Source organism: Crocuta crocuta, unplaced genomic scaffold (genome assembly GCF_008692635.1).
Source record: "Crocuta crocuta isolate KB4526 unplaced genomic scaffold, BGI_CrCroc_1.0 scaffold130, whole genome shotgun sequence".
NCBI lineage: Eukaryota > Metazoa > Chordata > Mammalia > Carnivora > Hyaenidae > Crocuta > Crocuta crocuta.
Genome location: NW_027527920.1, coordinates 318,000 through 345,697, shown reverse-complemented (window position 1 = coordinate 345,697; position 27,698 = coordinate 318,000). Strand labels below are relative to the sequence as shown.

At 52.4% G+C, this 27,698-nt stretch overlaps 2 protein-coding genes across 15 annotated transcripts in view; both read left to right on the top strand.

Moving 5' to 3' along the window:
• SCAMP5 (secretory carrier membrane protein 5) overlaps positions 1-6,609 on the top strand; it is a 49,260-nt gene extending 42,651 nt beyond the window's left edge. Inside the window, exons 4-7 of the mRNA XM_077745474.1 lie at positions 1,768-1,924; positions 3,040-3,141; positions 3,564-3,681; positions 3,946-6,609. Of these exons, the coding sequence (XP_077601600.1) occupies positions 1,768-1,924; positions 3,040-3,141; positions 3,564-3,681; positions 3,946-4,140 (572 nt within the window). The 3' untranslated portion in view covers positions 4,141-6,609. The remainder of the gene's footprint in view (positions 1-1,767; positions 1,925-3,039; positions 3,142-3,563; positions 3,682-3,945) is intronic.
• Positions 4,082-27,698, top strand: part of PPCDC (phosphopantothenoylcysteine decarboxylase) — a 24,948-nt gene continuing 1,331 nt past the window's right edge. The window contains exons 1-5 of one of the 14 annotated variants that reach the window (XM_077745510.1): positions 7,580-7,635; positions 11,757-11,968; positions 22,959-23,054; positions 23,946-24,074; positions 27,442-27,529. In XM_077745510.1, coding sequence (XP_077601636.1) covers positions 11,831-11,968; positions 22,959-23,054; positions 23,946-24,074; positions 27,442-27,529 — 451 coding nt within the window. In that variant the 5' untranslated portion in view covers positions 7,580-7,635; positions 11,757-11,830. The other 13 variants (XM_077745519.1, XM_077745493.1, XM_077745499.1 and 10 more) reach the window with 13 other exon arrangements.

Sequence of the window (27,698 nt, the reverse complement as noted above, 5' to 3'; positions counted from 1 at the left end):
TGGCTGTGAATTCATAGTCCTACCAGGCTTCTCTGTAGGCTCCTTTTCTAGCAACATTGAGTTCAAGTGCAGATGGGCATTGTGTTCATCATGGGTGATTATAACCAGAAGACAGGGCACGGGAGGGAATTAGAAAAAGTGTAATGAATTATGGAATTCAAGTTGGACAGAGAGAGAAGTGGAGATAGGAAAAGGCTGATTGGCTGGAGAGAGAGTAGCCAAGTTAATGAATGTCTATTCCAAAGAGGTAGTGGAATAATTACAACAGCGGCACTACTAGATCCAAGGTGCTGGAGAGAGACGGGATCTGGGAAGAGAGCCATAAACCAATATAAAAACAAGTTAATGTCTATTCTATGTAAAGAGGAAATAAAATCAGGAAGAACACTAAAGTTGTGGAGTACTGGGGGGCAGTACACAGAGATGGAGGAAACATGGCTGAAGTGCCCGGAAGAAATGCTCCCAGGTGTTAGGAGGGGCCCTGAGATGGGTGTTCCTGCCCAGGTGACAGCATTGTCAGGGCAGACTTGGGGAGCACCCCACCTGACCCTGAGCTCTCAGAACTCTGCCCCTGAGAAAATCTTATCCAGGGGCTGGATTTAAGGGTTATAAATATCTTCCTAAGTCCTCACTAGGTCCCCGCCAGATGCTATGCTCCCAAGGAAACGTATATAACCCTTGAGATACTTAAGGGTTCTATTCAGAAACCAAGACCAGATGCCTGGCTGTGTGAGGCCACGAGTGAGCCCACCTGCCTTTGTTTATTCAGCGGATCTTTGTGGAGCCTCGAAGGGACTCAACCTAATGTTTGAGGAAGGGAGCACCCTGAGGTCAGAAGCCCGTGTGTGAGGTGTCTGCTGGCTGTGACTCCGTGATCCTGTGACTCTGAATTTACCTAGAGTATATGGGCACAGAGGAGAGGGAGCCTGGATCTGCTCTTGGAGAGCTTCTAGTGTGGTTGATGGGCTGGGATTTGTACTTGGGGAACAATGCACAAGAATAGCCCAGGTCTGCAGGAGGTCAGAGGGATGGGGCATGAGTGAGGCTGGAGTAGTAAAGAAAGGCTCCTTGGAGGAAGTGGCATGAAAGTTATCTAAGAAATGAATTAGCTAGAGCCTGAGATCCCAGCCACTGCTGCATGCCCCATTTTAAGAGCAGGGCAGAGGGTACAATGGCTTGAAGAGATGTTTCCAGAGGCCTTTTACTTTCCACTTTTTGGACCCCTTGCAAGAGAAGATATAAGGGTTGCCTGTCCCTTGGGTTTGGTGATTGCTTGGAGTCTGGGAGGGTCAGCAGCTGAGGGCATTCTTATAAGAAGAGCATTTCTACCACCTGGAGGCTTTGGGGGCCCTTTGCTGGGGCTTGTTGGGCTGAGGCTCTGGGTTCCTGCTCTGGAGACTCTTTGTTCTCTGGATTTCTCATCTCTAGGAGTGGGTATGGGGAGGGGAATGGAATTGGTCTGAGCTTCCAGCTTTCTTTCTTACAGTCTGTACTCCCTCTGTGTGTTTATGTGTGTGTGTCTCTTGTATCTGTGTGTGTATTCCCTGATGTGCGTTGTGGGTGCGAATCTCTGTAAATGTGGTCTTCGTGCATGTTTGTATCTACCTCTCTGTGCATATGCTGTTTCCATGTGTTTGATTGTGGGTCCGTTGAGTTATGGGTGTGTGTGTCCATGTCCGGGTGCTCACGTATCTCTGCATGGGCCTGGATGTCTGTGTGCGTGTCTGGTGTTTGTCTCTGTGTGTGCATGTGCTCCTGGGTCTGCAGTGAACAGCGTCACGCTGGCCGTGAACCTGGTGGGCTGTCTCGCGTGGCTGATCGGAGGCGGGGGAGCCACCAACTTTGGCCTGGCCTTTCTCTGGCTCATCCTCTTCACACCCTGCTCCTACGTCTGCTGGTTTCGGCCCATTTACAAGGCCTTCAAGTAAGTGGTTGGTGCGGACCCCAGATCCTAACCCTGTCTCTTTGCCCATCTACCCTGTTTCTTCTCTATGTATTTTCTCACTTTTTTTTCGACTACCCCCTACACTCACTGTCACTTGTGCACCCTCAGCTCAGACCGCCAGGTAGAACTTGGGCTTCCTGAGAGCTCAGTGCTGGGAGTCAGAGTCTTAGTTCCTTCCTTTCTCACCCCTCATTCCTCACTTACTTTCTCACTTCCTTGGGTGGGCACAACACAGACATCAGACCTGTTTTAGTTTTGCCTTCCCCAGGCAGCTGTATGTTAAATTTTGCCAATGGGGCCACCTGTCATGGTGGAGCTGCCCGTCTTTGTGCCTGTGGGGCTAGCTGATTTGGTACCGAGTGGACTGTCTCCCACGTGCTAATGGAACCAGTCATCCAGGTACTATCCAACTCATTGGATGCTAAGTGTGCTAAAGGGAACACCCATCCATGTACAAGTGGGGCTGACTCTCTTGGTGCCAGTGGGTGTCTACCTTGTATAAAACAGATCTTCTGTCTTGGTGCTAATGGGACCATGCATCTGTGTACCAATGAGGCCATCTGTCTTGGTGCCAGTGGAATATCCATCTCAGTGCTGATGGGGCCTCAGTTGTCTTTGCCAATCAGAGCATCCAACTGTATACCAGTTAGGCTACAATTTGGTGCCAGTAGGTTCCATTTTTGTACCAATGGGACTTTCTGTCTTTGAGCTTATAGGAATGTCCATCCAGGTACCAGTGGAGCTAGATATCTTGGTGCCAGTAAGGCTGTCCATCTCCTTGACAATGGGGTTATTTATTCCTATTATAATTGACCCTTCCATTTCTATGCCAGTAGGGCCACCCATCCGTGTACTGTGAGTGGTCCATTTATGAGGAGATCTCTCCCTATGTAATGTTGCACACACAAGATTAACACATGAAAACTTGCAAAGATCCACGTAAATACTGTCCCATTTTTTGCCTCTCAATTAAGGCTTTTGAGTGTCTTCTGTCCATTGCATACTCATTTAAACTTGGAAGGGCTCGGGGGTCTTGAAGGCAGGGAAAAGCTGGCCCTCTTCCCAGGTGATGGAAGTCATCTCTTTTGGTGTAGGACTGACAGCTCCTTCAGCTTCATGGCATTCTTCTTTACCTTCATGGCCCAGCTGGTCATCAGCATCATCCAGGCTGTGGGCATCCCAGGCTGGGGTGTCTGGTAAGAGACCGGGGTGTCCGGGATTGACCCAGGGCTGGTGTGGGTGGCACTTTGGGTGTGTCCTTTGTGTACCTCTGTGTGTTAGCTGCCTAGCCTGTGAGAGGATTCATGGTAGTCTAGTCATCATTGTGACATACCCATAGCATCAGAGGAGAAGGAGAACCTCAGTGGCTTTTGGGGGTGCAAGGGGTGTCAAGCATCATGAGAAAATCCAAGGGAAGGAAGCCTTATGCCTGAGGAGCTTGTTTCCTGAGCCACGGGGAAGGATTCTTTTGAACCATTGACACGGGCCCTTTGGATGGTCTCTGCATCCGATGATATGGCCCCTCCTTGTGGCATTGAGATGGCTCCTGGTTGCGGTTGGGTGGCTCCCAGCTACCCCTCACCATGCCTGCAGCCCCACAGCTGGCCTTTTCCTACAGCGGCTGGATTGCCACCATCTCCTTCTTCGGAACAAACGTTGGCTCAGCAGTGGTGATGCTCATTCCCACCATCATGTTCACGGTTGTGGCTGTGTTTTCCTTCATCGCCCTCAGCATGGTATGTGCTCACCTCAAGGTTGGGAGGGTGGCTTTGGGAAGGGGCTATGATCTGTAACAACCCTCCTCCAAGTTACAGGAGGACCCAGAGGGCTTCTAAGGGACGCACTTTAGAATGGCTTGGTGGACTTGGCTCCTAGTACACAGGGCAGGTGTGGGAGGGAGGACTGGCTTTTACAGGGACTTGTCTCTGGCTTCCAGGTCTTTCCTGGATGGTCTGCCCCTTCCCTTTGATTAACACTTCCTTGTGTTCTTCCTCCTACAGGTTCATAAATTCTACCGGGGCAGTGGGGGGAGTTTCAGCAAAGCTCAGGAGGAGTGGACCACGGGGGCATGGAAGAACCCACATGTGCAGCAGGCGGCCCAGAATGCAGCCATGGGGGCAGCCCAGGGTGCCATGAATCAGCCGCAGACTCAGTATTCCGCCACCCCCAACTACACATACTCCAATGAGATGTGAGCCAGCCACGCCTATGAGGAGGGCAGGGCTGGGGGTCACTGGGACGGGGACTCAAGCCACATTGTCAGTTGTGGTGACCAAGCAGGGTTCCCCCCCTCCCCTTTCTCCTCCCTCACTTTGTACAAAGAATCAGAGTTATATATATATATATGTATATGTCTCCCCCCTTTCCCCACCCCTCTGGATCTTGCTCTCAGTACTCTGAGAGCTGTGGGCTGCGCGTGGAGCTGTCCCGTGCAGTGGTAGCTATGTCCGTGTCCCCTTGTGAAATAGTATGCAGTGGAGGTCTCTGTTGTTGTGGTGCTAGATGTATGTTTAGAACTCAACCAGCCCCCACCCTCCACCAGGGATCTGGCCTTGGCCCAGGGATCCCTCATGGGCCAGGGGGAGGCATAGCAGAAAGCCTGGCCCCCTCCCCAGGGTCACGAGCTGAAACTGTCTCCACTTTTGGTCTTACTGGGAAGCAACAGTATTTAGCCCTCATGGGGGTGGTAGGTAGGAGGGTAGGGAGAGGCCAGGGATCTTCCTTTGCTCCTTCTGATCTGGTCTCCCCCACCTCCCCCTTTGCCCCTCTTTTCCTGGTGTCAGATTCCCTGTGGCTTCTTTTCTTGCCCAGGGTCTCTCTCTTCCCTATATGGCTTTTCTTTGTCTTCCCTGAGGCTGAGTGTCCCAGTTGTATCTGCTCCTGAGACTGAGCCCATTCCCAGGTCAAGGAAGTAGACGGAGCCGAGCTTTAGTGGTGATGTGGGAGGGCACACAGAGGGAGGTGCAGAGCCCACCTGGGTACTGACTCCCAGCGAGTGGAAATGCAGGGTGACTCCTTGATTCTCAGAGCTCGGCCTACAGGGGTAGGCTCCTCTCTTCTCTGTCCTGCTTCCCCTCCTTCTCCTTCCAGAGTCCCCTTGAACCTCTCTGCCAATGTCCCTCCCCTCGCCCCATGCTAGATGACATCTGCTCCCCATGAGGGCAGATTCCACTGCCTTCTCTGAAGAGCTGGGTGGTGTCCAGGTGATTTGGGGGTATAAAGGTAGGAGCAGAGGGTATGTAAATAATTATTGGTCTCTGAGGGAGATCTGGCTGGCCCAAGCCTACTGGGCAGGTGCCAGGTATCTCTGAAAGACCACTGGATTCCTGGGAGCAATAACTCCTATTGTTTGGGTCTGGTAGAGGGGCAGGCTCAGAGGGGTGGGCCGGGAGGGAAGATTGGAGGAGAAGGCAGGCAGGGCCTAGTGTGAGGAGAGCGTGCCTCCTCCCACCCTGGCTTGCTTTTGGTCACAGAACAGCTCTGGGCACTTGAAGTCAGGGCCCAGGAAGAAGCACATGGCCGGTCCTATCTGCAAGCACAATGAATGGCTGGAATGGGATTTCAGGTTAGGCCGGGTGGCAGGGGAAGCCCTCTGGCTTCCTTTTATTAAAAAAATTTTTTTTTATTTTTTCAAATCAAGTTGCTCCTTTTGCCTATTAGATTTGGTTTTCAGCCCTTCCTCACCCTGTCAGAACTCTCTTTCCCTTGCAGGGTGGTGATTTAAGGCTTGTGGGGCTGTTCTGTTCCAAGCATCATGAAAATGTTGCAGTAGAGGCCCTGGCTCTTTCTGAGGCCTGGAGGGGAGTGGATTCTCACCAAAGGAGCCTGTTTTCCATCCTCCCTTCTGCCTAGGCTATTTAGTCTGAAAACCCAAACCTGGCTTGGTCACTCTGGGCTGGCTCCAGCTTGGAACCCAGGACTTGGGCTCCCAGGTGCCATCTGGGCTTTGAGCTCCCGGTACTTCATTTTCCTGTAAGGGGAGCCAAGGCCTCTGAAAAATTCTCTTCCTAATGGTTATTTAGGCTTGGGCCAGAGTATGATTGGCTCTCTGCTCTACCATTTTCTCTCCGGAAGGCAGTTGTCACAGCCTCTAGTACCTAAAAAGAGACCCTAGGTCTAGGTTTTCTTTACTTTTCCTCTCCCCTACCCTAGACATCTGGCTCCCTTTCTCTTAGTCTCTGGTGGCTCCAGGAGGGTTGTGGTTGTTCCCATTCCTGTTGGATGCCACCTGTGGTCGATTGGCTGTCCTACCTGCCCCTCTTCCTTCCTGGCTCAGACCTATATGGCCGCACCCTGGCTCTGCTCTTGGGAAGGCCTGCTACCTGGTTGTGGCCCAGCTTGTCCGGGCCCTGGGATGCTGCATCTCCAGGCAACTATGCACTTTCCTAGGGTGGGAACCAGTATGAGAAGTAGGCGCTGGGCACAAATTCATCTCTGCTGGATGGTCTGTTTTGGGGGTGTGGTGGAGGAAGGCCCAGGTCAGTTCTGGGAATCCTCAGGTCTGGCCAGCCAGTGACCTGCTTTTGCATCTTGCTGGTGCCCACTGCTCCTCCTTGTTTCTGGGAGACACAGACCATTGTCCAACTGGCAGTTGACCTGCCTGAGCTAATGTCTGTCTGTGGTAACTGAGTGAACCATAATAAAGGGGAACATTTGGCCCTGTGTGTCCTGCTGTGTCATGTGTCTTCATGTGGGCCTGTGTGGAGCCTCACTGTGGGCTGTGGGACTTGGAGGTAGGGTGGGTCAAGTAGGCCTGTGGCCTGTCATTCCCAGGGCTCACAGTCATACATCTGTGTGTGGTTCTTTCTCTGAGGCAGCCTTGAGTAGGCCTTGAAATTACCACAGAGGCTTCCTGCCTGTTAGAAGGAGGAATTCTGAGTTGGCTGAGGAGGAGGTAGAAGCCTGGATTAATGGGTGAGGGGTGGTTTGGTCCAGATGGTTGCTGCAGGCAAGGCCAAGGGTGGAACACAGAGGGCCCCACTTCAGGGCACACTGATGGAGACTGGCAGCTGATTGAGCAGCCTCAACAAACACAGGGCTTCTGGGGGTCTCTGGATGCCAGAGAAAGAAGGCAGTGAAGTGTACCCAATATGCTTTCTTATGTTGCTTCCCCTTTGCCAAGGCTGTGCCCTCCATTTGGGTTGCTGTGCTGGCACTTTAAGCTTCTGGTCATCCTTCAAGATTCACCTTGAGTGACTCCCCTGAGAGGGCTTCCCTGTGTCTCGTTGTTTGGCCCCTATGCTTCCCCACGGAGGATCTTATTCTGTAATTCACTGGCTCCCTGCTTGTCTGGAGCACGGACAGTTCTGATTTAGCCCCGTATCCTGTACACTTAAACACAGGAAAGGCTTGGCAAATGTTCAATATGAAGTGCCGCAATTATGAACAATGCGTATATGTGGCATGAGGGTGTGGGTGAGGAGGTCAGACAATCAGGTCCCGGCCAGGCGAGAGCACCACCAGTATCAAAAGTAGTTGGCGGATGTCCGCGTAAGGATCCCCACCCAATAGACTACACTAGCGGAAGGCAGAGAAATAGACTACAACTCCCAGAAGGCTGCGCGAACACGTAGACAGACGGGTGCTCTCGTGAGGTTACCTACTAAGCGGAAACGGCGGGAGGGGCGCCCGAGATATCGCGATATTTGGGGTTGCCCGAGCCTCGCCTGGCGCGAGAGTGGAGTTTGAGGGTACTTGGAGGTTGTGTCCTCTCCGCCCGGCGGTAGGGAGGTCTGGGGAGCTTCGCTTGATTGTGGATCAGCGACTGTGCGTGACCTTACTTTCCGTGCGGGCGCGCGCGCGTGTGTGAGTGTGAAGGCTGTGGGTCCGCAGGGTGTGTGTGTGTGTGTGTGTGTGTGTGTGTGTGTGTGTCTCCTCAATTTCCGATCTGTGCCTGTGTGACCTCAATTTCCGATCTGTGCCTGTGAAGCCCCGCTCGCCCCTGGGATTAGCCGCTGTGTCTGCGTAGGGGCTGTCAAACCTTTGGGACTGTACTGTCCTATCTGCCCGTAGGGCCAGAGCAGTAGAGACCTTCCTGGCCCGAGGCCGGAATGGGGGATTTGTATCTGTGCGCTCCCACACCTGCTTTTTGTCGCACTGCCATTGTTTAGTGCCATTTAAACTAAATGCATTCAGTGCCCCGTCGCTTCTCCTTATTTTAAAAGTTGGTAAAATGTAGAGTCTTGGCATGGTGGAATTATATCCCCTAGATCCTCCTAAAACTGCTGAATGGTATTTAAGTTAGAGGCTAAATTTTGTAAGAGAAAAACTTCCTACTGTCTTTAGACGTATTTAGAGGCCTGTTCGGGAGGATACGTAGGAGAGATTCCTAAGTAGGGAAAGTGGTGAATGTCGGGGAGCAGGGTTTTCCTGCACATCTCCTGCAGTAGCTGTACTGCCTTGCTGGTAGCCTCTGTGTGTGTGTGTGCGCGCGCGCATGTGACAATGTTATATATGACTTAGTTAATGTAGTACAAATATGTATATAATACGTATAATGTAGCATATATGTATATATGCCCAACACGTGGGCTTGAAGAGGAGTGGCTGAATGGGATTTCAGAAGCTGCAGAGTCAAGCATGCCTGCCTCTAGTGAGAGAGAAGAGCAGTCTTAGCAGAATACCAAGCCCTTGAGCTTTCTCTTGAGCTCCTGGCCTTACCTTGGGGCCAGGAATTTTAAAGTGCCCGTGACCTTTTAGTGTCTTTGAGTTTGGGAGCAGGGTGACATTTGGGGGAGCTAGTTGTTCATTATTTATGGGGGCAGAGAGGAGAGTGTGTTGACTGGTGGGAGGTAAGGCCAGAGCAGAAGCCAGCAGGGAAGGACTTTGATGTTAGGCTAAAAGTTACAAACTCTTAATGGATCCTGGACCTCTGTACCCCCAGCCCTCCATGTTTGGTTCTGCTTTGTCCTAGACTCCAGCCCCTCACTCTTCCTGTGTTGGGCAGGGTTCATACCATCTGGCCTGTTTTTTAGCCCTGGTTCCGTGGGGCTCCACACGTGCCCCTATTGTGCCAGGCGGGTATTTCTGAAACCTTCACTTAACTCTGCCCTAATTAAACTCAACGGAGGAGGCTTACACATCAGAAGGTTGCCACATGCTGAGACTCTTTCTTCTGGCCTGTCTAAAGGATAGAGAACCTGCCATTTTTCTGGATGTGGCTTAACTGCCTACCTGGTGTCCTGGGAGCTTGAGGCTCAGTAATCTTAGCCTTCAACCCTACAACCTCTCCACCTGCCAACTCTTCCTGTTGCTCAAGTGTTCCTATGAGTCCAGCAAAGTTCAGAAAAATCAAGCACTGTCCACAGCTTCCTTGGCTGTGCAAGTAGGTAGTTCTGACAGGAACTAACTAGAGTAACAGACCTACTGGTTTGAGATTTTATCTTTTTTTGAGAGTAAACATAGAGAACTGCCGGCTCTCACCCTTCACAAAGCGGTTGACCGTTCAAATTGGTTTGACCCCACTTTCAAATGTTGGTTAAATTATCCACTTTCTATTCCCAAGTACATCTGTCCCTCAGCCCCACAACACACACACACTTTTTCTAGAAAGGTAGGTAGGCTTTGGCCCTTAGCAAAACTTGCTCAGCAGGCTAAGTAGGAAATCTCGGGCCATACCGCCTAACTGTGGGGAAGTAGTTGAGGTCGCCAACATGCATCTGTGCCCTAAGTTTAGCGGATTACTTTCAGTAACATGTTCCTTAGGAATGATATCAGCTTGATGTAGAGGAGGTTAAGGGGCTGGAGAGATGAAGTGCAGCCTCTGGTTTGGCAGGAATTTCTCTGTCCTGGCAGCAGCTGGGGAGGGACAGGGTCAGGGTTTGAGATCTGGAAGGTGGGTTTCCCTGGAGAGTCAAGAAATGTGCTTCCATCACCTACTGAGGGTGCTAATCACACTGATTAGTCCTGGGAAGGAGCCAGCTCATAAGCCCTCTAGACCTTGCCAGTTGCTAACAGGGCTCTCCCCAAGCCCCAAGGAGTAGACTCAGTTCTGCTCTGGGCAAGCATGGCCCTGGCCGAGGCTCTGATGTAGAGCAGAGATTGAAATTACTGGCAAATAGAACTTTGGGGGAGTCTTGCTCTAGGGAACTGGCCTGTGCTTAACTCCTGCTGATGAACCCCAGGGTCTGGGCCTCTGGGAGACCTTTCCAGTAGGAGTGGGATAATAGACCCAAAATATGATCCTCAGCTCATGTGGGTGTGTGCTAGAGTCTCGGCAAGTACTGGACAAAGAGACCCTAGGGAGCCAAGAGGTCAGTAGAGTGAAGAGGAAGACCCTATGGGTGTGCAGTCACGGAGGTAGCAGCTCACAGACGCTGCCTCCTTGGAGCTGTCCTTGGTGTCTCCCTTTTCTGCTGATTCTGCCCATTTTGAGGGCCTCTCCCAGGACTCTTGTACAGAGAGTCCTTACTGCTGTCTTTTATACACCGACTCAGAAGTTTCAGCTGAAAGGAGATCACCTGGTCCTACCTCCATTATCTTTCAGATGAAGAGACAGGTTCACGGAGGGAAATACCCTGAGCCGAGCTCACACACCGGCTCAGGAGCACAACCATGGACAGGGCCTAGGGCTCCTATTTCACCAGCCAGGCTTCTGTGCCCCACCTTGCTCTAGAAGGCACAGTTTATTATTCATCCAGCAGATGGTCAGGACCCACCAGGTGCCTGGTGGTTGATGATTAGACCTGGTCACGGTGCAGGGAGCTTGCTGGTGGCAGCGGTGGCAGTGGAGAAGTGTAGAGGGAGAGGCAAGGAAACAGATGAACATGTTGAATCACCAATCACCAGAGAGGTGCATCCCAGAGTAGGGGCCATCTCAGATGATTTCATGTGTGACTCCTGTCTTCTCAACTCATCTACAGATTCCCTGAAGGCAGCGGGATGTCTCCCACAATTCCTTTGCCCATTGCTAAGGGTCCCTAGAGATTGTTGCGGATGGAGTGGGTACGTTTTGCCGACCTGGCTTGCAGAGTGTAGGTTTTGATGGGTCCATCAGCCATATTATCGTGGCACTGGTTTCTAGAAACATCTGAGGGCCAGAGGAAGAAACCAAGCAGCTGGTGTCATGGGAGTGGCCAACATCCCCTTTATGCTTGTTTCTTCCTGGACTTGGATTTATAGGGTGGTGTCCAGTTTGAGAGGCAGGGACAGTGACAGAGAGGCCAATCTCTCAACTGTCTGGAGCACCCAAGTCCCCTTGTTGCCTAGGGTTTTACCGCCTCTCAGGCATCCCTGCGCCCGTCGCATCCCGCTCCTCCCTTCGGTCAGCCCAGCCTCTTCCCATCCCCACCCCCTGGGCCCCCGCCACACTCGGCGCCAGCACTGTGTTTCTAAAATGAAAGCTCACTTGGCCCTCACCGCCCTCCACCTGATTGCAGCCTTACCTCCTGCCACCCCCAAGCTCCCAGCACACTTTAGCCTCACTACTGAGTGTCTCTTTGTTCCCAAAACTGCCGCCCTCCTTAGGCCTCTTCACCTTTGTGAGACTGTTCCTCTTGCAAAGTTATTTGCTTCTTTCTCTGGAAAACGTACTCGTCTTCAGGACTCAATCTGAATGTCATTTTTTTGGTCCCTGACTTTCTCAGTTACTTCTGGGCAGCCACAGCCCCTGGTATAGACGTTCTTCACAGCACGAGGCCACGTTACATGGTGACTGACCTGTGTCTGGCCACCGTGTCTGACCCCATAAAATTGTGTTCTCCCAGCAGCTGGGACAGCTGACCCCTCCTCAGCCCCAGCAGCCGGCCCAGGGCACTCCGTACGTTTTGGTCGGATGTATGAATGAAGTGGGTGCCCCTTGTTCTGCTTTTAGATTCTAAGCCCTGCCAGAGCCCACTGGAGGCCAGTCCTGGCAGTCTCCCAGGAGTCGAAGCCATCAGACCCCACATGGAATCGAGTGTCTCATGTCCAGCAGCTGCTGCACCCGTGACGGAGAGACCGTTTCGTGTGCTCGTGGGCGTCACCGGAAGTGTGGCAGCCCTGAAGTTGCCTCTTCTGGTGTCTAGGCTTCTGGACATTCCTGGCGTGAGTATCCTTGTTAGACAGGCATGGAAGCCTCTGGCCTTGAGGAGCTGCTGCTCCCTGGGCCAGCCTGTTTTGTGTAGCGCATGGGGTTTTTGTTACTGGTAGTGTTTGTGGAAGCCCTCTGTGTGCACTGGTGTGTAGGGGATCCCCGAGACAGAAGGTAGATGAGCGGGTGTGGACAGAGCATGAGTGGAGGAATGCCTTGCTGAGTGGAGGGTTTGGCTTCCCATATGTTGGCCCTGGTTCCCTGAAGTTCTGGCATGGGAGGAAGGCCAGCTGGAGAAATGCGGCATATTCACTGGGTCCCCTTGCCGCCTTGGGCTCCCCACCCCAGCTTCCACTGCATCTTGAACACTGCCGCTCTGTTCTTCCTCCTTGTCGGACGCCATGGCTGTCCTGTGAGTCCACCTGCACTGGAGCCTTAGGGGCACCCCATTGCCTGTGGCTCTGGTGTCAAACTGCTCCTGCAGGTGTTCAGAGATGCCTAGGGACCACCACAGTGTATTGAGGAGGGGTACCTTAATTTTGGTCAGTTTTGTGTATTTATATATTTTTTAATATATTGGGGTTCTGGGGCAGATTCTTCTGCGGGAAAAGTTCAAGGCTTTAGACCGTGTGAAAGCCAGCAGGTAATAACCTCATTTCCTTGTCTAGCATCTAAGGTCCTACATTTGTCTGTTGAACTCCAACTGCCTACGCTCCACCCCGATGCCTCTGCTTTGGCCTGGCCCCTGCCAGGCTGTGCTGCCATCCTGCTCCTCTGCCTCTCTGATTTCTACACAAATACTTCACAAGAAAACCTTCCTGGCCTGCCTCATCCCATGTGGCTTTGGCCTGCTCCTTTTAAAACTCATTTGATGAGGGGTGGCTGGACAGCCAGTTGGTAGAGCACACAACTCTTGATATCCAGGTTGTGAGTTCAAGCCCCAGGTTGGGCATAGAAGTCACTTAAAAATAAATAGGAACACCTGGGTGGCTCAGTTGATTAAGCGTTGGACCTCGACTCAGGTCATGATTGTGCAGTTTGTGGGTTTGAGCCCTACATTGGGCTCTGTGCTGACAGTTCAGAGCATGGAGCCTGCTTCAGATTCTGTGTCTCCTCTCTCTGCCCCTCCCCCACTCGCACTCTGTCAAAAATGAATAAACATGAAAAATAAATAAATAAATAAATAAAATACTGGGGCACCTGGGTGGCTCATTTGGTTAAACATCTGACTCTTGGTCTTGGCTCAGGTTGTGATCTCATGGTTTGTGAGTTCGAGACCTGCGTTGGGCTCTGCACTGACGGCATGGAATCTGCTTGAAATTCTTTCTGTCCCTCTCTCTACCCCTTCCCTGCTTGCATTCTCTCTCTCCCTCTCAAAATAAATAAACTAACTAAAGAAATAGATTAATAAAACTCATTTGATATATTAAAGAAAAACCAGAGAGGTGCCTGGGTAGCTGTGTCCATTAAACATCCGACTCTTGGTCTCAGCTCAGACCTTGATTTCAGGGTCGTGAGTTCAAGCCTCACACTGGGCTCTGTGCTAGGCGTGAAACCTACTTAAAAAAAAATGGGCTCAGAGGGGAGCCTGGGTGGCTCAGCTGGTTGGGCGTCCGGCTTCGGCTCAGGTCATGATCTCACAGTTCGTGGGTTCAAGCCCCGCGTTGGGCTCTGTGCTGACAGCCAGCTCAGAGCCTGGAGCCTGTTTTGGATTCTGTGTCTCCCTCTCTCTCTGACCCTCCCCTGTTCACGCTCTCTCTCTCTCTCAGAAATAAATAAAAAACATTAAAAAATTTTTTAGAAATGGCCTCAGAGCCTGGAGCCTGCTCCAGGAGCTGTAGGAGCCAATATGGCCCTAGTCAAAAAAGGGGCACATAGGAGCCTGACTAGAGTTTGACCACATCTTGGCCAAGATGTGGGATCATAGGTTGCCTTTGATATTACTCATGTTGTTGCACGTTGCTTTTGTGGTGTGCGCTGCTGGGGCCCAGGCTGTGCTTTCCCCCTGTATCTGCCCCGTGGGTAGTGGGTAACTTAATGCGGTGACGCTGGTGCATGTGCCCAGTGTGTCCAGCAGGGGGCAGTGCTCACTAGCAGATGACCATGTCAGTACTGAAGGCAGGGGTGAGAAATCTTTCATTTTTTTTCTTCTTACTTTGCACAAACTTCTACCCAGAAAGTCACCTCCTCAGCCCACCCCTCATGCTGGGACTAGCAGTGAAAGGCCGCCAGGGATGCCAGCCAGGTCTGAAGGGGGAAGGAAGGGGAGTCTCATGGCTGCTCTGAGGCCAGGCACTGGGACTGCCCAGCAGCACCACCTGTGGCCTCTCCCGACCCACACACATGCCCAGAACCTTTGGTACAAGCTGGCTAGCTACACACGAAGTAGGGGGAGGCCTGGGACCTGGAAAGGGTTGTTGCAGCAGTGACAGCCTCTGCCCCCTCTGGAGGGAGGGAACCATGCAGTTCCCTTTTCCCAGAGCCCCAGAGCAAGTGGATTTCCGGACTGGGGGTGAGTGGGGGCAGGGCGTCCTATCCCAGGAAACAGATGGGCAGCCTCAGAGCGGAGGGAAATGGCAACTCCACAGCTTCCTGTCATCCCACACAGCCAGCATTGACAGGGGTATGAGGAGAGGGTTGCCTGAAGTGGGGAGGCTCTCCAGCCCACCCTAGGCCTTCTGGCCTGGCGCACTGTGGGGGACAAGCCTTGTCTAGAACAGGAACTTGGCCCTCCTTTTCTGGCTGGAGTTGAAGCTGAAGGGCAGGCGGCCAGAAGGGCACTGACCTAGGAGGGAAGACTCCCTGACTCAGCCTCTTAGAGCCTCCCTTTCTCATTTATTTTTATTTTTTTTTTTTATTTATTCATTTTTGAGAGACAGCGTGTGAGTGGGGAGGGGCAGAGAGAGAGAGGGAGACACAGAATCTGAGGCAGGCTCCAGGCTCTGAGCTCTGAGCTGTCAGCACAGAGCCCAACACAGAGCTTGGACTCAGGACTGCGAGATGATGACCTGAGCTGAAGTCAGACACTCAGTGGATTAATCCACTGAGCCACCCAGGTGCTCCCTTCCTTTCTCATTTAAAATAAAGCTGATTACTGGGGCGCCTGGGTGGCTCAGTCGGTTAAGAGTTAAGCATGTGACTCTTAAGCATCTGACTCTTGATTTCAGCTCAGTTCATGATCTCACAGTGTGTGGGTTTGAGCCCCACAGTGGGCTCCGCACTGTGCAGAACCTGCTTGGGATTCTGTTTCTCTCCCTCTCTCTCTGCCCCTCCCCTGCTCATGCTCTCTTTCTCTCTCAAAAATAAACTTTAAAAAAGTAAAATAAAATAAAGCTGATTACTGCCACCCATCCCCTGAGGCTCTTGTAAAGGCTTCGGGAGGGATAGAAATGAAACAATTTCTCATCTTGTGTCAATAACAAGGTGTAGCTCCTGGCGCACCGAAGCACTTAACAGTGTTCCTTTCCTCTCCTTCACCCTCTCCTTTCCCTTTGCTGTCATGTCCTTTGGGCCAACCACGTGGTGGGGTTGTTGGGTTGGCAGGACAGCCCATGTGGGAAAAGCCACAGCCCCTCCGCTCCTGTGGAGGGGCCCGCCACCCTCTCACCTCATCCTCCAGATAGAACAGCCCTCCGGAGAGCCTGGGTTTGCTTGGGGGAGTCCTTGTTAGGTGTAGGTAACCAAAGGGGGATCCATGCTTGCCTCGCTCCCCTCCCCCCACCCCCGGCACTCCCCGTGCTCCCTGATGGTACTGATCTGCCCAGTGCCCTCTCTCTGGGTCACCCCCGGGAGCGGTCTTTGTCGCTTGGCAAGGTCCTTCTCAGCCCCTTGCCTCCATCATGAATTCACATGCTTGGGTCTCCCCTGAGCTCCCTGGGCATCTCGATAGTTTGACCAGCAGAGAGGACGCTGAAGTGTGGGGCGCAGGGGGCTGAGTGAGTCTACAGACCTGGCTCATAACTGCAGGCATACTTCGTTCAATTGTGCTTCGGAGATACTGAGCTTTCTTACACATTGAAGATTTGTGCCAACTCTGCATTGAACAAGTCTACTGGTGCCATTTTTCTAACTGCATTGGCTCACTTTATGTCACATTTTGGTAATTCTCATAATATTTCAAACTTTTTCATTATTATATTTGTTATGGTGATCTGTGATCAGTGATTACAACTTGCTGAAGATTGAGATGAGTTAGCCTTTTTAGCAATAAGGTACTTTTTAAAAAACATTTGCTTTGGGGAGAGGTAGGGAGGGACAGAGAGAGGGAGACACAGAATCTGAAGCAGGCTCCACGCTCTGAGCTGTCAGCACAGAGCCTGACGCAGGGCTTGAATTTAGGAACTGTGAGATCATGATCTGAGCCAAAGTCAGATGCTTAACCGACTGAGCCACCCAGGTGCCTCCAGCAGTAAGATACTTTTAATGAAGATATTGTTAGAAGTGGGTGAGAGAGAGTAAAGCATCCTTCAGGCTGAGAAGGCACTTTGAGCCACCCCATACCGTTCATAGAGATTTATTCAGGGTAACTTACTGATGAGCGGGAGGGAGGGCAGAAACGGGCAGTTGAGGACCCAGGTGCTATGCAGCTATTCTCTGCAAGATCTGGACCTTAATCCACAGCTTTTATAGAGGGAAGGGCATTGTGGTGAGGTCAGAGTAGTTCTCTAATGTGCCATCTGTGTGCCAGAGGAGCTCTGCTAGTTTTCAGAAGCGGTGCCCTCTGTGCGTGTGTAGTGGTTTTCTAAAGTGATGCCCTGGGGCACCTGGGTGGCTCAGTGGGCTAAGTGTCCACCTCTTGCTTTCAGCTCAGATCATGATCTTATGGTTCGCGGGTTCAAGTTCCTCACAGGGCTGTGTGCTGACAGTGCAGAGCCTGCTTGCGATTCTCTTTTTCTCCTCTCTCTCTGCCCTTCCCTGCCCCTCTCTCTAAATAAATAAACAAATAAACAAACAAAAACAAAAACAAAAAAACCCTTTGCACCCTTGGCAAAAGTATCCTCTCTAGCTTTTGCCAGGGCAGGAGTCAGCAGGGCTGGAGCCAGAAGGCGATTTCTAAAATTTTTTACAGTACTTTTTAAGTTTATTTTGAGGAAGACAACATGTGAGCAGGGGAGGGGCAGAGAGAGAGGGAAAGAATCCCAAGCAGGCTCCACACTGTCAGTGCAGGGCCCAATGCAGGACTCGAACTCACGAACCTTGAGATCATGACCTGGGAGAGTCGGACACTTGGCCGACTGAGCCACCCAGGCACCCCTGGAAAGGTCTAAAGGTGGAGAAAGCATGGGGAGTTGGCAGGCCTTGGGCTTAGAGAAGATTAAGTTTCTAGAATGCCTGTCAGAACATTCAGGGCTGCTGAGGGTGAGGGGAAGAAGTTCCCGCCCATGTGCAGTGTGAAGTGAATGCTGCTTCTCTGGAGGACCGTTTGACAGTGTCTGGAGAGGGCAAAAGTGTTCACAGCTCTTGATTCATCCAGAGGGTTGAATCTTGCAGTGTGCCGAAATTCACCCTATGTAGGAGGATCCTCATTGTAGCATTGCTTATAATTTCAAAACAAAAATAAAAGTGGGAACACAATGTCCAAGGAGAGAGCAAGCTTTGGTGCCACCTCCCAGTGGATGACAGGCGCTGTTCCGAACAATGGCTGCATCTCTGTGTTGATGTGGGATAGTCCTCAAGATAGAAGTGAAATGAGTTTGGTGATGGGAGTTAGCAAACTGTGGGCTACAGGCTGAATCTGAACTCATTACCTGCTTTTGTATGGTTTGTGAGCCGGAATGGTTTTCATATTTTCAAGTGGTTAACAAATTTAAAAAAGAATATTTTCAGAACACAAAATTACGTGAAATTCAAATTTGTGTGTCCATAACACTTTATTGAAACGCAGCCACACATTTGTTTAAGTATTGCCTATGACGGCAGTCTTGCTTTTACAGAGCTGAGTTGTTGTGACAGAACCGAAAATAGTATCTGGCCCTTTATCGGAAAAGTGTGCTGACTGCTGGCATATTGTCTGGTTCCTTTTATATGCTCATATATCTGAGTTACTACCTGCAGATTTTCCTCTGGAGGTAGTTACCTCTGTGCAGTAAAGGGGGGCAGGGAAAGGAGACTTGCATTTGGCATCATTCTGCTCAATCTTAATTTTCTCATCTCTGTGTACAGTCAGTGGGACTCTTAGTGGGAATATGATTGAACGTTCTTTGTAACTTTATGCTTTTTTATTTATTTATTTTATTTATTTATTTTTTTTAATGTTTTATTTATTTCTAGGAGAGCGAGAGAGAGGGATCGTGAGCAGGGGAGGGGCAGAGAGAGAGGGAGTCACAGACTGAAACAGGCTCCAGGCTCTGAGCTGGCAGTCAGCACAGAGCCCGACGCGGGGCCCGAACCCACGAACCGCGAGATCATGACCTAAGCGAAAGTCGGACGCTTAACCGACTAAGCCACCCAGGCGCCCCTATGCTTTTTTATTTTTAATGCTCACTGAGGAAAGGAAGCAGGAGAAACACGACCCGGTTTGAGATTTTCCTTTCTCTGGGCGGGCGCCACCTGCCTGCTCTGTGGTCCTGTTGTGCAAAAGGGTATGTTCGGCAGTAGTGCTCTGAGGCGCGTACCTGGCCTGCTGCTGCCTTGGCCGGGCCCTTCTGTCCCTGGCCTGCTCCTCCAGGGGCTCTGCTCTGCAGTTCCAGTCTCGAGAATTTTCTCCAGCTGGGAAAGGCTGCAGAGGGACTGGCAGCTTGGTCTCACTTGAATGGCAGGAAGGGCTGGTGAGCCCGGAACACAGGCTCCCCCGGGAGGCCCCTGAGGAGGCCGAGGAGAGCAGCTTTCCCCACAGAGCCTGGTGGGAAAGGGCAAGGGCCGCAGAAGGCGTGGCCAGCGGAGTGAGCAGGACGGGCCCCTGAAAGCCATGGGGTTTAAGTGGCTCCTGGCTCAGAAGGGGAAACCAGGGTCAGAGAGGAAGGGGAATCGCCAAGACCCTCTCCCCCACGCCCTATGGCCCCCATGTATATAGTAGGCTCAGTAACTGTTTAACAAGTCAAGGCATCGTTATGAGCTGGAACATTAGGAGTTGGGACACCCACTCAGCCAGCCTGCACACTCGCGGGGTTTGTTCGTGAGGCCATCTCTTCCACGGCTCCCCACCCTGTGCGCTAACTGCTCTGGGCACCAAGAGCCCTTTTTCCTAGAGTATACCCACCACCCCCACGCTCAGGTTCGGGTCAGCATTTTGGCCCTTCCCCAGGCCCTGGGCACTGCCAGTGTCCACACTGGTCAGCACAGCATCGGCGTCTCTACTGTGTGGGTCGGCCCAGAGGCCTGAGCTACCAAATCTCTGGGTTCCTTGCCTTGCGGGTCGTATCGGGACAGGTGCTTCCCCTTTAGGATCCTTGTCAGCCTCCCGTGGAGCCATCCTCACACACCCTACTAGAAACACCTGGTCCTTTCAGGTCACTCGGCTGGGCCTCCCCTTTACTCGTATACACCAGAGCTGTGCTGTCTAATACCGTAACCACTAGCCACATTCAAATTTAAATTTAAATTATGAAAATTAAATAAAACCCAAACTTTAGTTTCTCAGTCACTCTAGCCACGCCTCAAATGTTCAGTAGCCATATGTGGCCAGAGACTGCCCCACGGGATAGCATGGGTGTGACATGTTTCTCTCACTGCAGACTTCTGTGGGATAATTGTGCAGAGTGGTGGCTCTCAACTGGGGCAGTGTGGCCTCCCAGGGGACATTGGACAATGTTCAGAGACATGTTTGGTTGACTTGGGCAGGGGGTTCTGCTGGCTCCTGGTTATAGTAGGTAGAGGCCAGAGATGGGATTGGAGGGGAGATGTCAGGCCATGGGATTTGTCTCATCCTATGGCCGTGACAGTGCTGCTTCCCAAGATCCTTTGGTAGTCGGCCACAGAGGCCACCTGGGCCAGACGAGGGGCCTGAAAGTCGAAGTGGAGGCATCGCCCCCAAATATGTCTCCGTTTCCCCGCTCTGCATCTCCAGGAACCCCAGATGGGATCGCTAACGTACCTTCAGCAGAGGAAAGGAAACCAGACTTGCCAACTGGTTTCAGGAAGGAACCTCTGTAAATGCCAGGCCAAATGCAGACAGCTTATATAATAGAGTCTGGCCAAACCTCAGTCACATCACACAAAGATGGTCAGGTCTTAAATATGAGATATAAAAACTCTTGACAGGGCTCTCACCAGGGGACCAAGCACAGAGCTGCCTTTCAGGAACTCTGTAGCATGGGGGCGATTGTTTTCATCCCAGCCCTGCTTCTGCCAGGACCCGTGAAGGGTGTAAGAGAAAGGAGGGGCCTTGCCTTTAGGAGTTTTCTGCCCCACCAGGGCTCCTTGGCATTTGCTAGGGGAAAGGTCAGGGTGGGTAACGCAACATGTCCTTTTTTTTTTTTTTTTTTAAAGTGTGTGCAACCCTAGGGCCTAGCCCTTGGCTCCTAGGACGTTTGGCAAAGTGAATGAAAATGAAAGAACAAAGCCCATGGGGCTGATGAATCAGATCAAGTGACATCCTTCTAAAACCAGAAAAACTGGCCTGGGCCTGCTGGACAGCATGGGGGTCAGGGTCACTGCCAAGGAGAGGTAGCTGCTTCGGTGGGGTCAGGGGATGGTCAAGGGGAAGGTTGGCTCATCACATACTCTTCATTTGAGGTAAGGACATTGACCCCGGGAAGCTCCGAAACAATGGCTATGCACCCTGGGAGGGTTGCCAGAGAAGGGATTGATTTAGACACTGGGGAGGAGCTCAGAGGAATAATTCATGCAGGAGCCCAGGGTGGGAGGGTCACCTGGCTCCCTGGTCAGAACTCCCTAGGGGCCAGGGGAGGTGGAGCTCAAACGGTGAGGGGGATGTAGGCAGAGTTGAGAGGGAGGAGGGAGCCCTAGAACAGGACCATTACCAAATTGGGAATGTTTCTGAAGGCTGGCCCTGGGCACAATCCTCATTTGACAACTGGCAGGCAGTTTGGGAGTTAGGGAAAATAGGGGAACTAGATCTGGAAGCTGCTTTCTACATTTCAGAAAAGAGGATGAACTAGAATGTTCTTTTTTTAAAAAAACATTCTTTGAAGTTTATTTATTTATTTTGAGAGAGAGAGGAGGGAAGGGGCAGAGAGAGAGAGGGAGAGAATGAGAGAGAATCCCAAGCAGCCTCCACGCTGTCACAGTACAAAGCCTGATGTGGGACTTGAACCCACAAACCGCGAGATCATGACCTGAGCCGAAACCAAGAGTCGGTCACTTAACTGAATGAGCCACCCAAGCACCCCAGAGAGGACTCATTTTTTTTTTTTTTTCCCAATTTCTCACACCCACCCTGTGGACCTTAGGGAAGAGCTGTTCTCTTGACCTTGTTCTGTTCAGGATTTTTTCTTAAGATTTTATTTTTTATTTTTTAATTTAAAAAATATTTATTTACTTATTTTGAGAGAGAAAGAGAGAATCCTAAACAGTCTCTGCACCGTCAGTGCAGAGCCCCACGTGGGGCTTGATCTCATGAACCATGAGTTCATGACCTGAGCTTAAATCAAGAGTCGGGTGCTTAACTGACTGAGTCACCCAGCTGCCCCACTGCCATTGTTCAGAGCCAGACAAGGCTTGTTTAGAGCTGTCCTAGAGGGGGCTCCGGTGCTCAGTGGGAATTTGGTTTAAATGACCTTTCAAAAGGTCACCGAGGTTTTGTGCAAGTTCTGGGGATGCTAGGTTCTAAGGGGGAGTGAGAGAGTGGATGTGTGTGACAGCTCTCCAGCAGAGATAGGGGCGGTGGGCCTTCTGAAGTCGTGCATTCTGCCTCCCTGAGCCTTCTGCTGCCTGGTGCCCGCTTCGCTCTCACATGCTATGCAGAATGCTGTCTCTCGGTAGGTAGGAAGCATGAAGGGGCCTCAGCCAGACAGTAGGGAGGGTTGGCATGGACACGCCCCATCCCAAGAGGTGGCTGTTACACAATGGCCGCAATACCACCATTATCGAGTAGGAATGTGGGCCGGGCAGTACCAGAGCTTTTAGTTTTCAAGAGAAGCCAGGAAATTGGATTTTCTATGTGAAATCTCCCATTTTGTATATATTGGCTCAAAGATATGTATAACCTCATGCAGACCAAATAGCGTGTCTGCAGGTTGGGTCTGGCCTGCATGCCACGCATGGTTCCTCTCCTAGTCACTTGATGGCTCTCTCTTTGTCACCCTGGACCCCTCTGTTTCCTGGATAAATGTCCCCCAAAGATAGGATTTTCTGTCTCCTTCCCTTCCCAGCTGCTTCTTCTGAGCCCCTTTACTCTGCCGTCTTAGTTTAACATCTCATTTTACAAATGATGGCCATTAGTTCCGCTGAGCACCTTAGCCCTCCTCCCTGTTTGCTTTTTTAATTCCTTGTGAATGAGTAGCATGAAGGTGAACTTCGTTTTTGCCCCATGAGTAAAGGGCACGCTTCCAGGTCTGGTTTCCCTGGAGTCTGTCTGGAACCAGAGCCCCCGAGGCCTGGCTTAGAAGCAGAGAAGGGACCTCCTGTCCTCTCGCTGGGGCTTGGAGGCAGCCACTGCGAGTCAGGCCCCAGCTCCCCAGTGCCGTGGCCTGCAGAGGGCAGGGTTGCCGTGTGGATTAGAGCTCAGGACCTGTGAGCCACTTTGAGGTGGCCCCTCCTGCCTTCCAGGGCCCTCCTGCCCTGCATTCCTTCCCGTCTGCCTCTGTCTTTCTGCCTGAGTGGCGGGAGCCTGCGGCTTTATATGCACTGGGCAGTTGGTGACTCATTCCTCGGCAGCCCCTCAGATAGGGAAGTGAAACAGCCACATCTGGTGGGGCCTGACCTTTGGGTGACAGCGGAAGTGGCTATGCAAACATGGGGCTCCCTGCGGAGGAGGGCGAAGTCTCCGCAGCCCGGCTGTGCAGAAAGCCCAGCCTGCCCCGTATGGCCTCCAGGCCGGTGGCTCTGGTAACAGTTTTCTTTCCGTCTCTCTCCCCGCCTCCTTTTTTTTTCTCTTGGTGACAGCTGGAAGTAGCAGTGGTCACAACCGAGAGAGCCAAACATTTCTACAGCCCCCAGGACCTTCCTGTCACTCTTTACAGCGACGCTGATGAATGGGAGGTCAGTGCTGGGGGCCCCCAGGGCTTAGTTCCGTCGTGTTTCCACCCACAGGGCAGGAGTGTCCTCCCTGCAGCTCCTGGTCCTGGTGGCCAGGGCGGACAGGCCCGGCTCAAGTCCGTGGTCGGGCCCCTCTGGGCAGAGGCGATGAGGAAAACATCTGTCTAGCTTCTGGCCTGCGGGAGGCCCGGCGTCTCCTCCCAGCCCAGGCAGAGCTCGGCGTTGGCCCCGTGCCTGAGGTTGAGTGTCCTTGTACTTATCTGGGCTGATGAAACCACAGAGGAGCTCTGTTCCCACCACCCTTGTCCACGTGGCTCCCAGTGTCGGGCCTGTCGAGAGCGCCTCACTTCCCACGGCCGCTGGGCTCTGCCTCCGCTCTCCCGCGGAGGGGCGGGCACCGGCCGGTTCACCAGACTTCGAGTGTGGGCCTCACAGGGGTGCCCTGCCAGGCCTTTTTAAACATTCTCAGCCTCGAACATTTCTGGCTGGCCTGTCTTCTTCACCCCACCCCCTCCGTTCTCACCGCCGCAGAGCCCTTCCACTGGCTTGGACAGCCCAAGCATCCGCCTCTAGCAGACAGGCCAGGAGTTCCCTGCCAGATGTCAGTTCTCTTGAAAACCAAACCATAAAGGGAATAGCTTGGAGAGACAAGGGGCGTTTGTTTCCTCAGGCCTGGTTTCTCTCAGGCTGTTGGCTCCACAGCCGGTGCTCACCAGCTCCGCCAGGAGAGGGAACGGCGGTGGACTCAGGCAGGGGCGCTCAGGTGGTTTCTGAGCATCCTCAGTTTCTGACGTCGTGTACCTGGCCTTAGTTACCCCCCTACCCCCCACCGCGTCCTCCTTCCATGCCGAGAGAGTAGCCAACTTAGTGACCCCATTTCCTTCCCTCTGCCAGATGTGGAAGTGCCGATCTGACCCAGTTCTCCACATTGACCTGCGGAGGTGGGCAGACCTCATGCTGGTGGCTCCTCTGGATGCCAACACCCTGGGGAAGGTGGCCAGTGGCATATGTGACAACCTGCTTGTGAGTGACTCTGCCTTCCTTCCTCCCCTCCCTGGGCCTCCACTCCCCATTTTCTGAGCTGCAGGACTGCCTTCATATGGGATTCTTGCCCTGGAATTCTTTCATGGTGGGCTGGTTTACCCCCTGGGCCCCCTGACCCCCCGCCGGGTCTCAGCGGTGTTCCAGCAAGTGGGCAGACGATGGATGCACCTTGTGTGCGCTCTGTGAGGGTGTCCACCTCTCACCTGCCCCTTGACACTTTGTCCTTCGTTCGCGGGCTGCCCTCCACGTGGTCTGCTGTTGGTCTCCCTGCCCAGTCCCACCATCTACCCCACTTAGCTCTGCTTTCTCCCTGGGATCTGGGAATCAACGTGTGCAATCTGATAAGAGTGTTTACTTCCTCGTGGATCTCTTGTGCACACTTATCTCTCCGGTGGCATTGGCCATGAGGCAGAAATGCGGTTTTCCTGTATGTTCTGGGAAGCTCAGAGGGGAAGAGAGGAGGCTGAGCGGTGCCAGCCGATGGATGGTGGAGGAGAGGAACAGAAGTCCAGCTGCACAAAATGGAGACTGTCTTTGGTCTAAGGGACCTCCAGGGACCTGTTGTCCTAAGAGACCTTGTTTATGCGATCATCATGGGAGGAGCTAGGTGTGTGATCTCTCTCCCCTCTCCCTCTCCATTGGGACCCTGCTTCCCTCGCGCACTGAGTTTTTTCCTACCATGAGCCGGGCCCCATGCTGAGGGACCCACAGGACACATGGAGTTCCCGGTCTGGAAGGAAAGGGTTTTGGTTACCCATACAGGTGAGAAGGCAGTGTGCTCTGGTGTGTGGTACAGTCTTAAATGACCCTAGTTGGTCCTTTGACAGTGGACTCACCACTTTGCTGGGCATATAGTAAATGCTCAGTGAATACTGTACATGCAAGGTAATTATTCTACTTTGGCAAAGAGCAAGGAGTTTTTCACAGTTTAATATGATGAAGGAGTGAATAATGAAGCTGGGTCTAAATTTTTGGTGGTCAGAAAGGAGGTTAGTCTCCCTATATGCTTGTTGATGGTGCATAAGGTACTTCCCAAAGAACCTGCTAGTGACTGAAACATCATTTGAATAAGAGCACGTGGTGACTGGAAGAAGAGCAACACACAGATTGTAGGGCAAGGAGCAGGAGTAGGGGAGTAGAGAAAGGGGTAAGCCTAGGGGCAGTGCTATCAGGAAGGCTTCCCGGTGAGGCTGGTGCATGGCTGACTGTGCAGTTGGAGCAGGTGAGGCTCCTGGCCACTTTCATCTCAGTACGTCCGGGCCGTGTGTGACCTCTGGGCTTCCCACCAGCTGGCCAGCACCAGTCAATATGATGAAACACAGTGGCCTCTGGGAGCCATGCCCCGGGCTGGGCTGGCTCTCAGAGGGCTTCTTCTTCCCCTCCAGAGCTCTGCTTCCTTTTTTTCATCATAGCTGCCCCTACTCCCTGAAATCTTGGGGGTTCCCTCCTCCTGAGTTGGCTGACCAGTGGAATATGTTCCCCCAGGATTTTTTTTTTTTTTTGCCTCTAAAGGTTTCTCTTGAAGGCACAAATATTTCAAGCAATTACACATCTCAAAGTTCAGACTGTCATTATCCTTGCTTTGTGGCACTGTCCTCACTCAGAAGGTGTTTTATCCTTTCATCCCTGAAAAGATGGCCCTGCTGCCCCCTTTCCTCAGATCTTGTCCCTTTTCCAGTGCCTAGAACTCATGGGGCCTTCAGAGCATGCTGTGTGTGACCTGTGCACAGGCTTCTGGGCCCTTGGCCTGGGTGTGTGCATCTCCATCTGCCCTCTGACCCACCCGGGCCCTGGCCCCTTCTGTGTGCTGAAGAGCCCAGCAGCGGGGCACCTGGCCGGCTCAGTCATTAGAGCATACAACTCTTAATCTTGGGGTTGAGTTTAAGCCCCACATTGGGTGTAGAGATTACTTTAAAAAAATTTTTTTTAAATAGCTAAGCAGATCTAAAAAGAGGAGGTGACTTCCCTGGGTCACCAGTCAACTGGGAGCTGGTCTCCTGATCAGGATCTAGGCCTTCTCTCCACCAGGTGGGTTCTCAGGGACAGAGCCTGAGGTACTGAACACAGCATTGGCTGAACAGCATGACTGTAGGAACTGATGCCTCCTCTAGTCCCTCCTGCTGCCAGAAGGTTCAGAGGAGCTATGGTTTGTCCAGGAAGCGCTGAGCTTCAAGATGAGGTGGAAAAGCTAGAGAGGCATGAGACATCCTGGTTTCTTTTCTGGTTTGGTGTACTTTGCTCTGAAGACGCTCAGAAACCCCAGCCCAGCCCCCACCATACGCCACACTCGGTCAGGGGACTCTTCTAGGTATGTTTGTGGCTTTTGCAGAAGCGGCAGGTGGCACGGGGCCAAGAGGAAGTGTGACTGAAACTGTCCACTCAGCCCAGTTGCCAAATTGGGTGGACTTGGTGGGAAACAGATGCTGGTGTCTGGGACGATGCAGGCAGCCTGATCCTGAGGCTGTGTGCTGTCCCACTTCCTTCCTGTCCCTGGGAACGGGCAGGGGGCCCTGAGAGGGGTGGGCAGCAGCTCTGGCCTGGTCATGGCATCGTCTTCTGGACTCTGCCATCTTTTCCCAGATGGGCCGCGCTTCAGGGAAGGGGTGTGCTGACCGCTGTCTCCCCATGGGGCCCACAGGTGGGCAGGAGGTGCTGGAGCACCAGGGCCCAGGGGAGCATCCTCCTGCGGGCCCCAGGGCTTATTTCTCCCCTGGACAGCGCCTGGTCCAGGGGGCCTGTGCCTGTATTAATCATAGGAGCTCCTGTTTCTGGAGTATGTACATGAGGCCAGGCCCTGTGTGAAGAGCTTTAAGCATGTTCACCTCCTGTGCTCACAACCATCCAGTGAGCTTTTGCAGAGAGGGAGCTAAGAGTCGGGTTAAGTTACTCCCCCAGGTTCTCACAGCTAGCAATAATAGTACATAGCACGGCCAAGATTTGAACCCAGGTCGACAGGATTCCGCAAGTCACTGAACCAGCGGGTCCCTCTCACAGCTGCTGTGGATTTGGTGGGATGGCCTCGGTGGAGGACCACATGGGGTGGCGTGCAAAGCTTCATGCCCCGGATCATAGTTTCCATGGGGAATGCAACTCCCCCATCTGGGAAACAGGACAGCACCTTCTCTATGGGGTTGCGGTGAAGGTGCACCGGAGAATACGTATCAGAGGGTTTTTGTCACGTGGCACGTGTTCTCACTGCCAAACTTTAGTCGGCCTCAAAGTTGAGCCTGTGTTGGGGTAGGTGGGCCCCACCTGATGAGTGGTCTGGGCCTTTGCTTTGGGGGTAACTGTGAAGCTTGACTTCTTCTCCCCTGGCTGTTTTCTGTCTGCGGAGTATGTCCCACAGTGGAGAAGCCTTGTGCTTCGGCTCAGAGAGATCCAGAGAGACCTTTCTGCATGGGAGTGGAGGTCCGCGTGGAGGTGGCTGGGCCATCGTGAGTGTTGGAGGACCTCCTGTGTGTCAGGCCCTGTGCCAGCACCTGCAGGGAGGGGACAAGGGGGAGGGGTAAGGAGATGCAAGGTAGGGGAATACCAAGAGGTAGCACCCGATCATCCCAAGCCCACAGTTGGCTATGACCCAGAGGATGGTGGGTGGGATTTGGG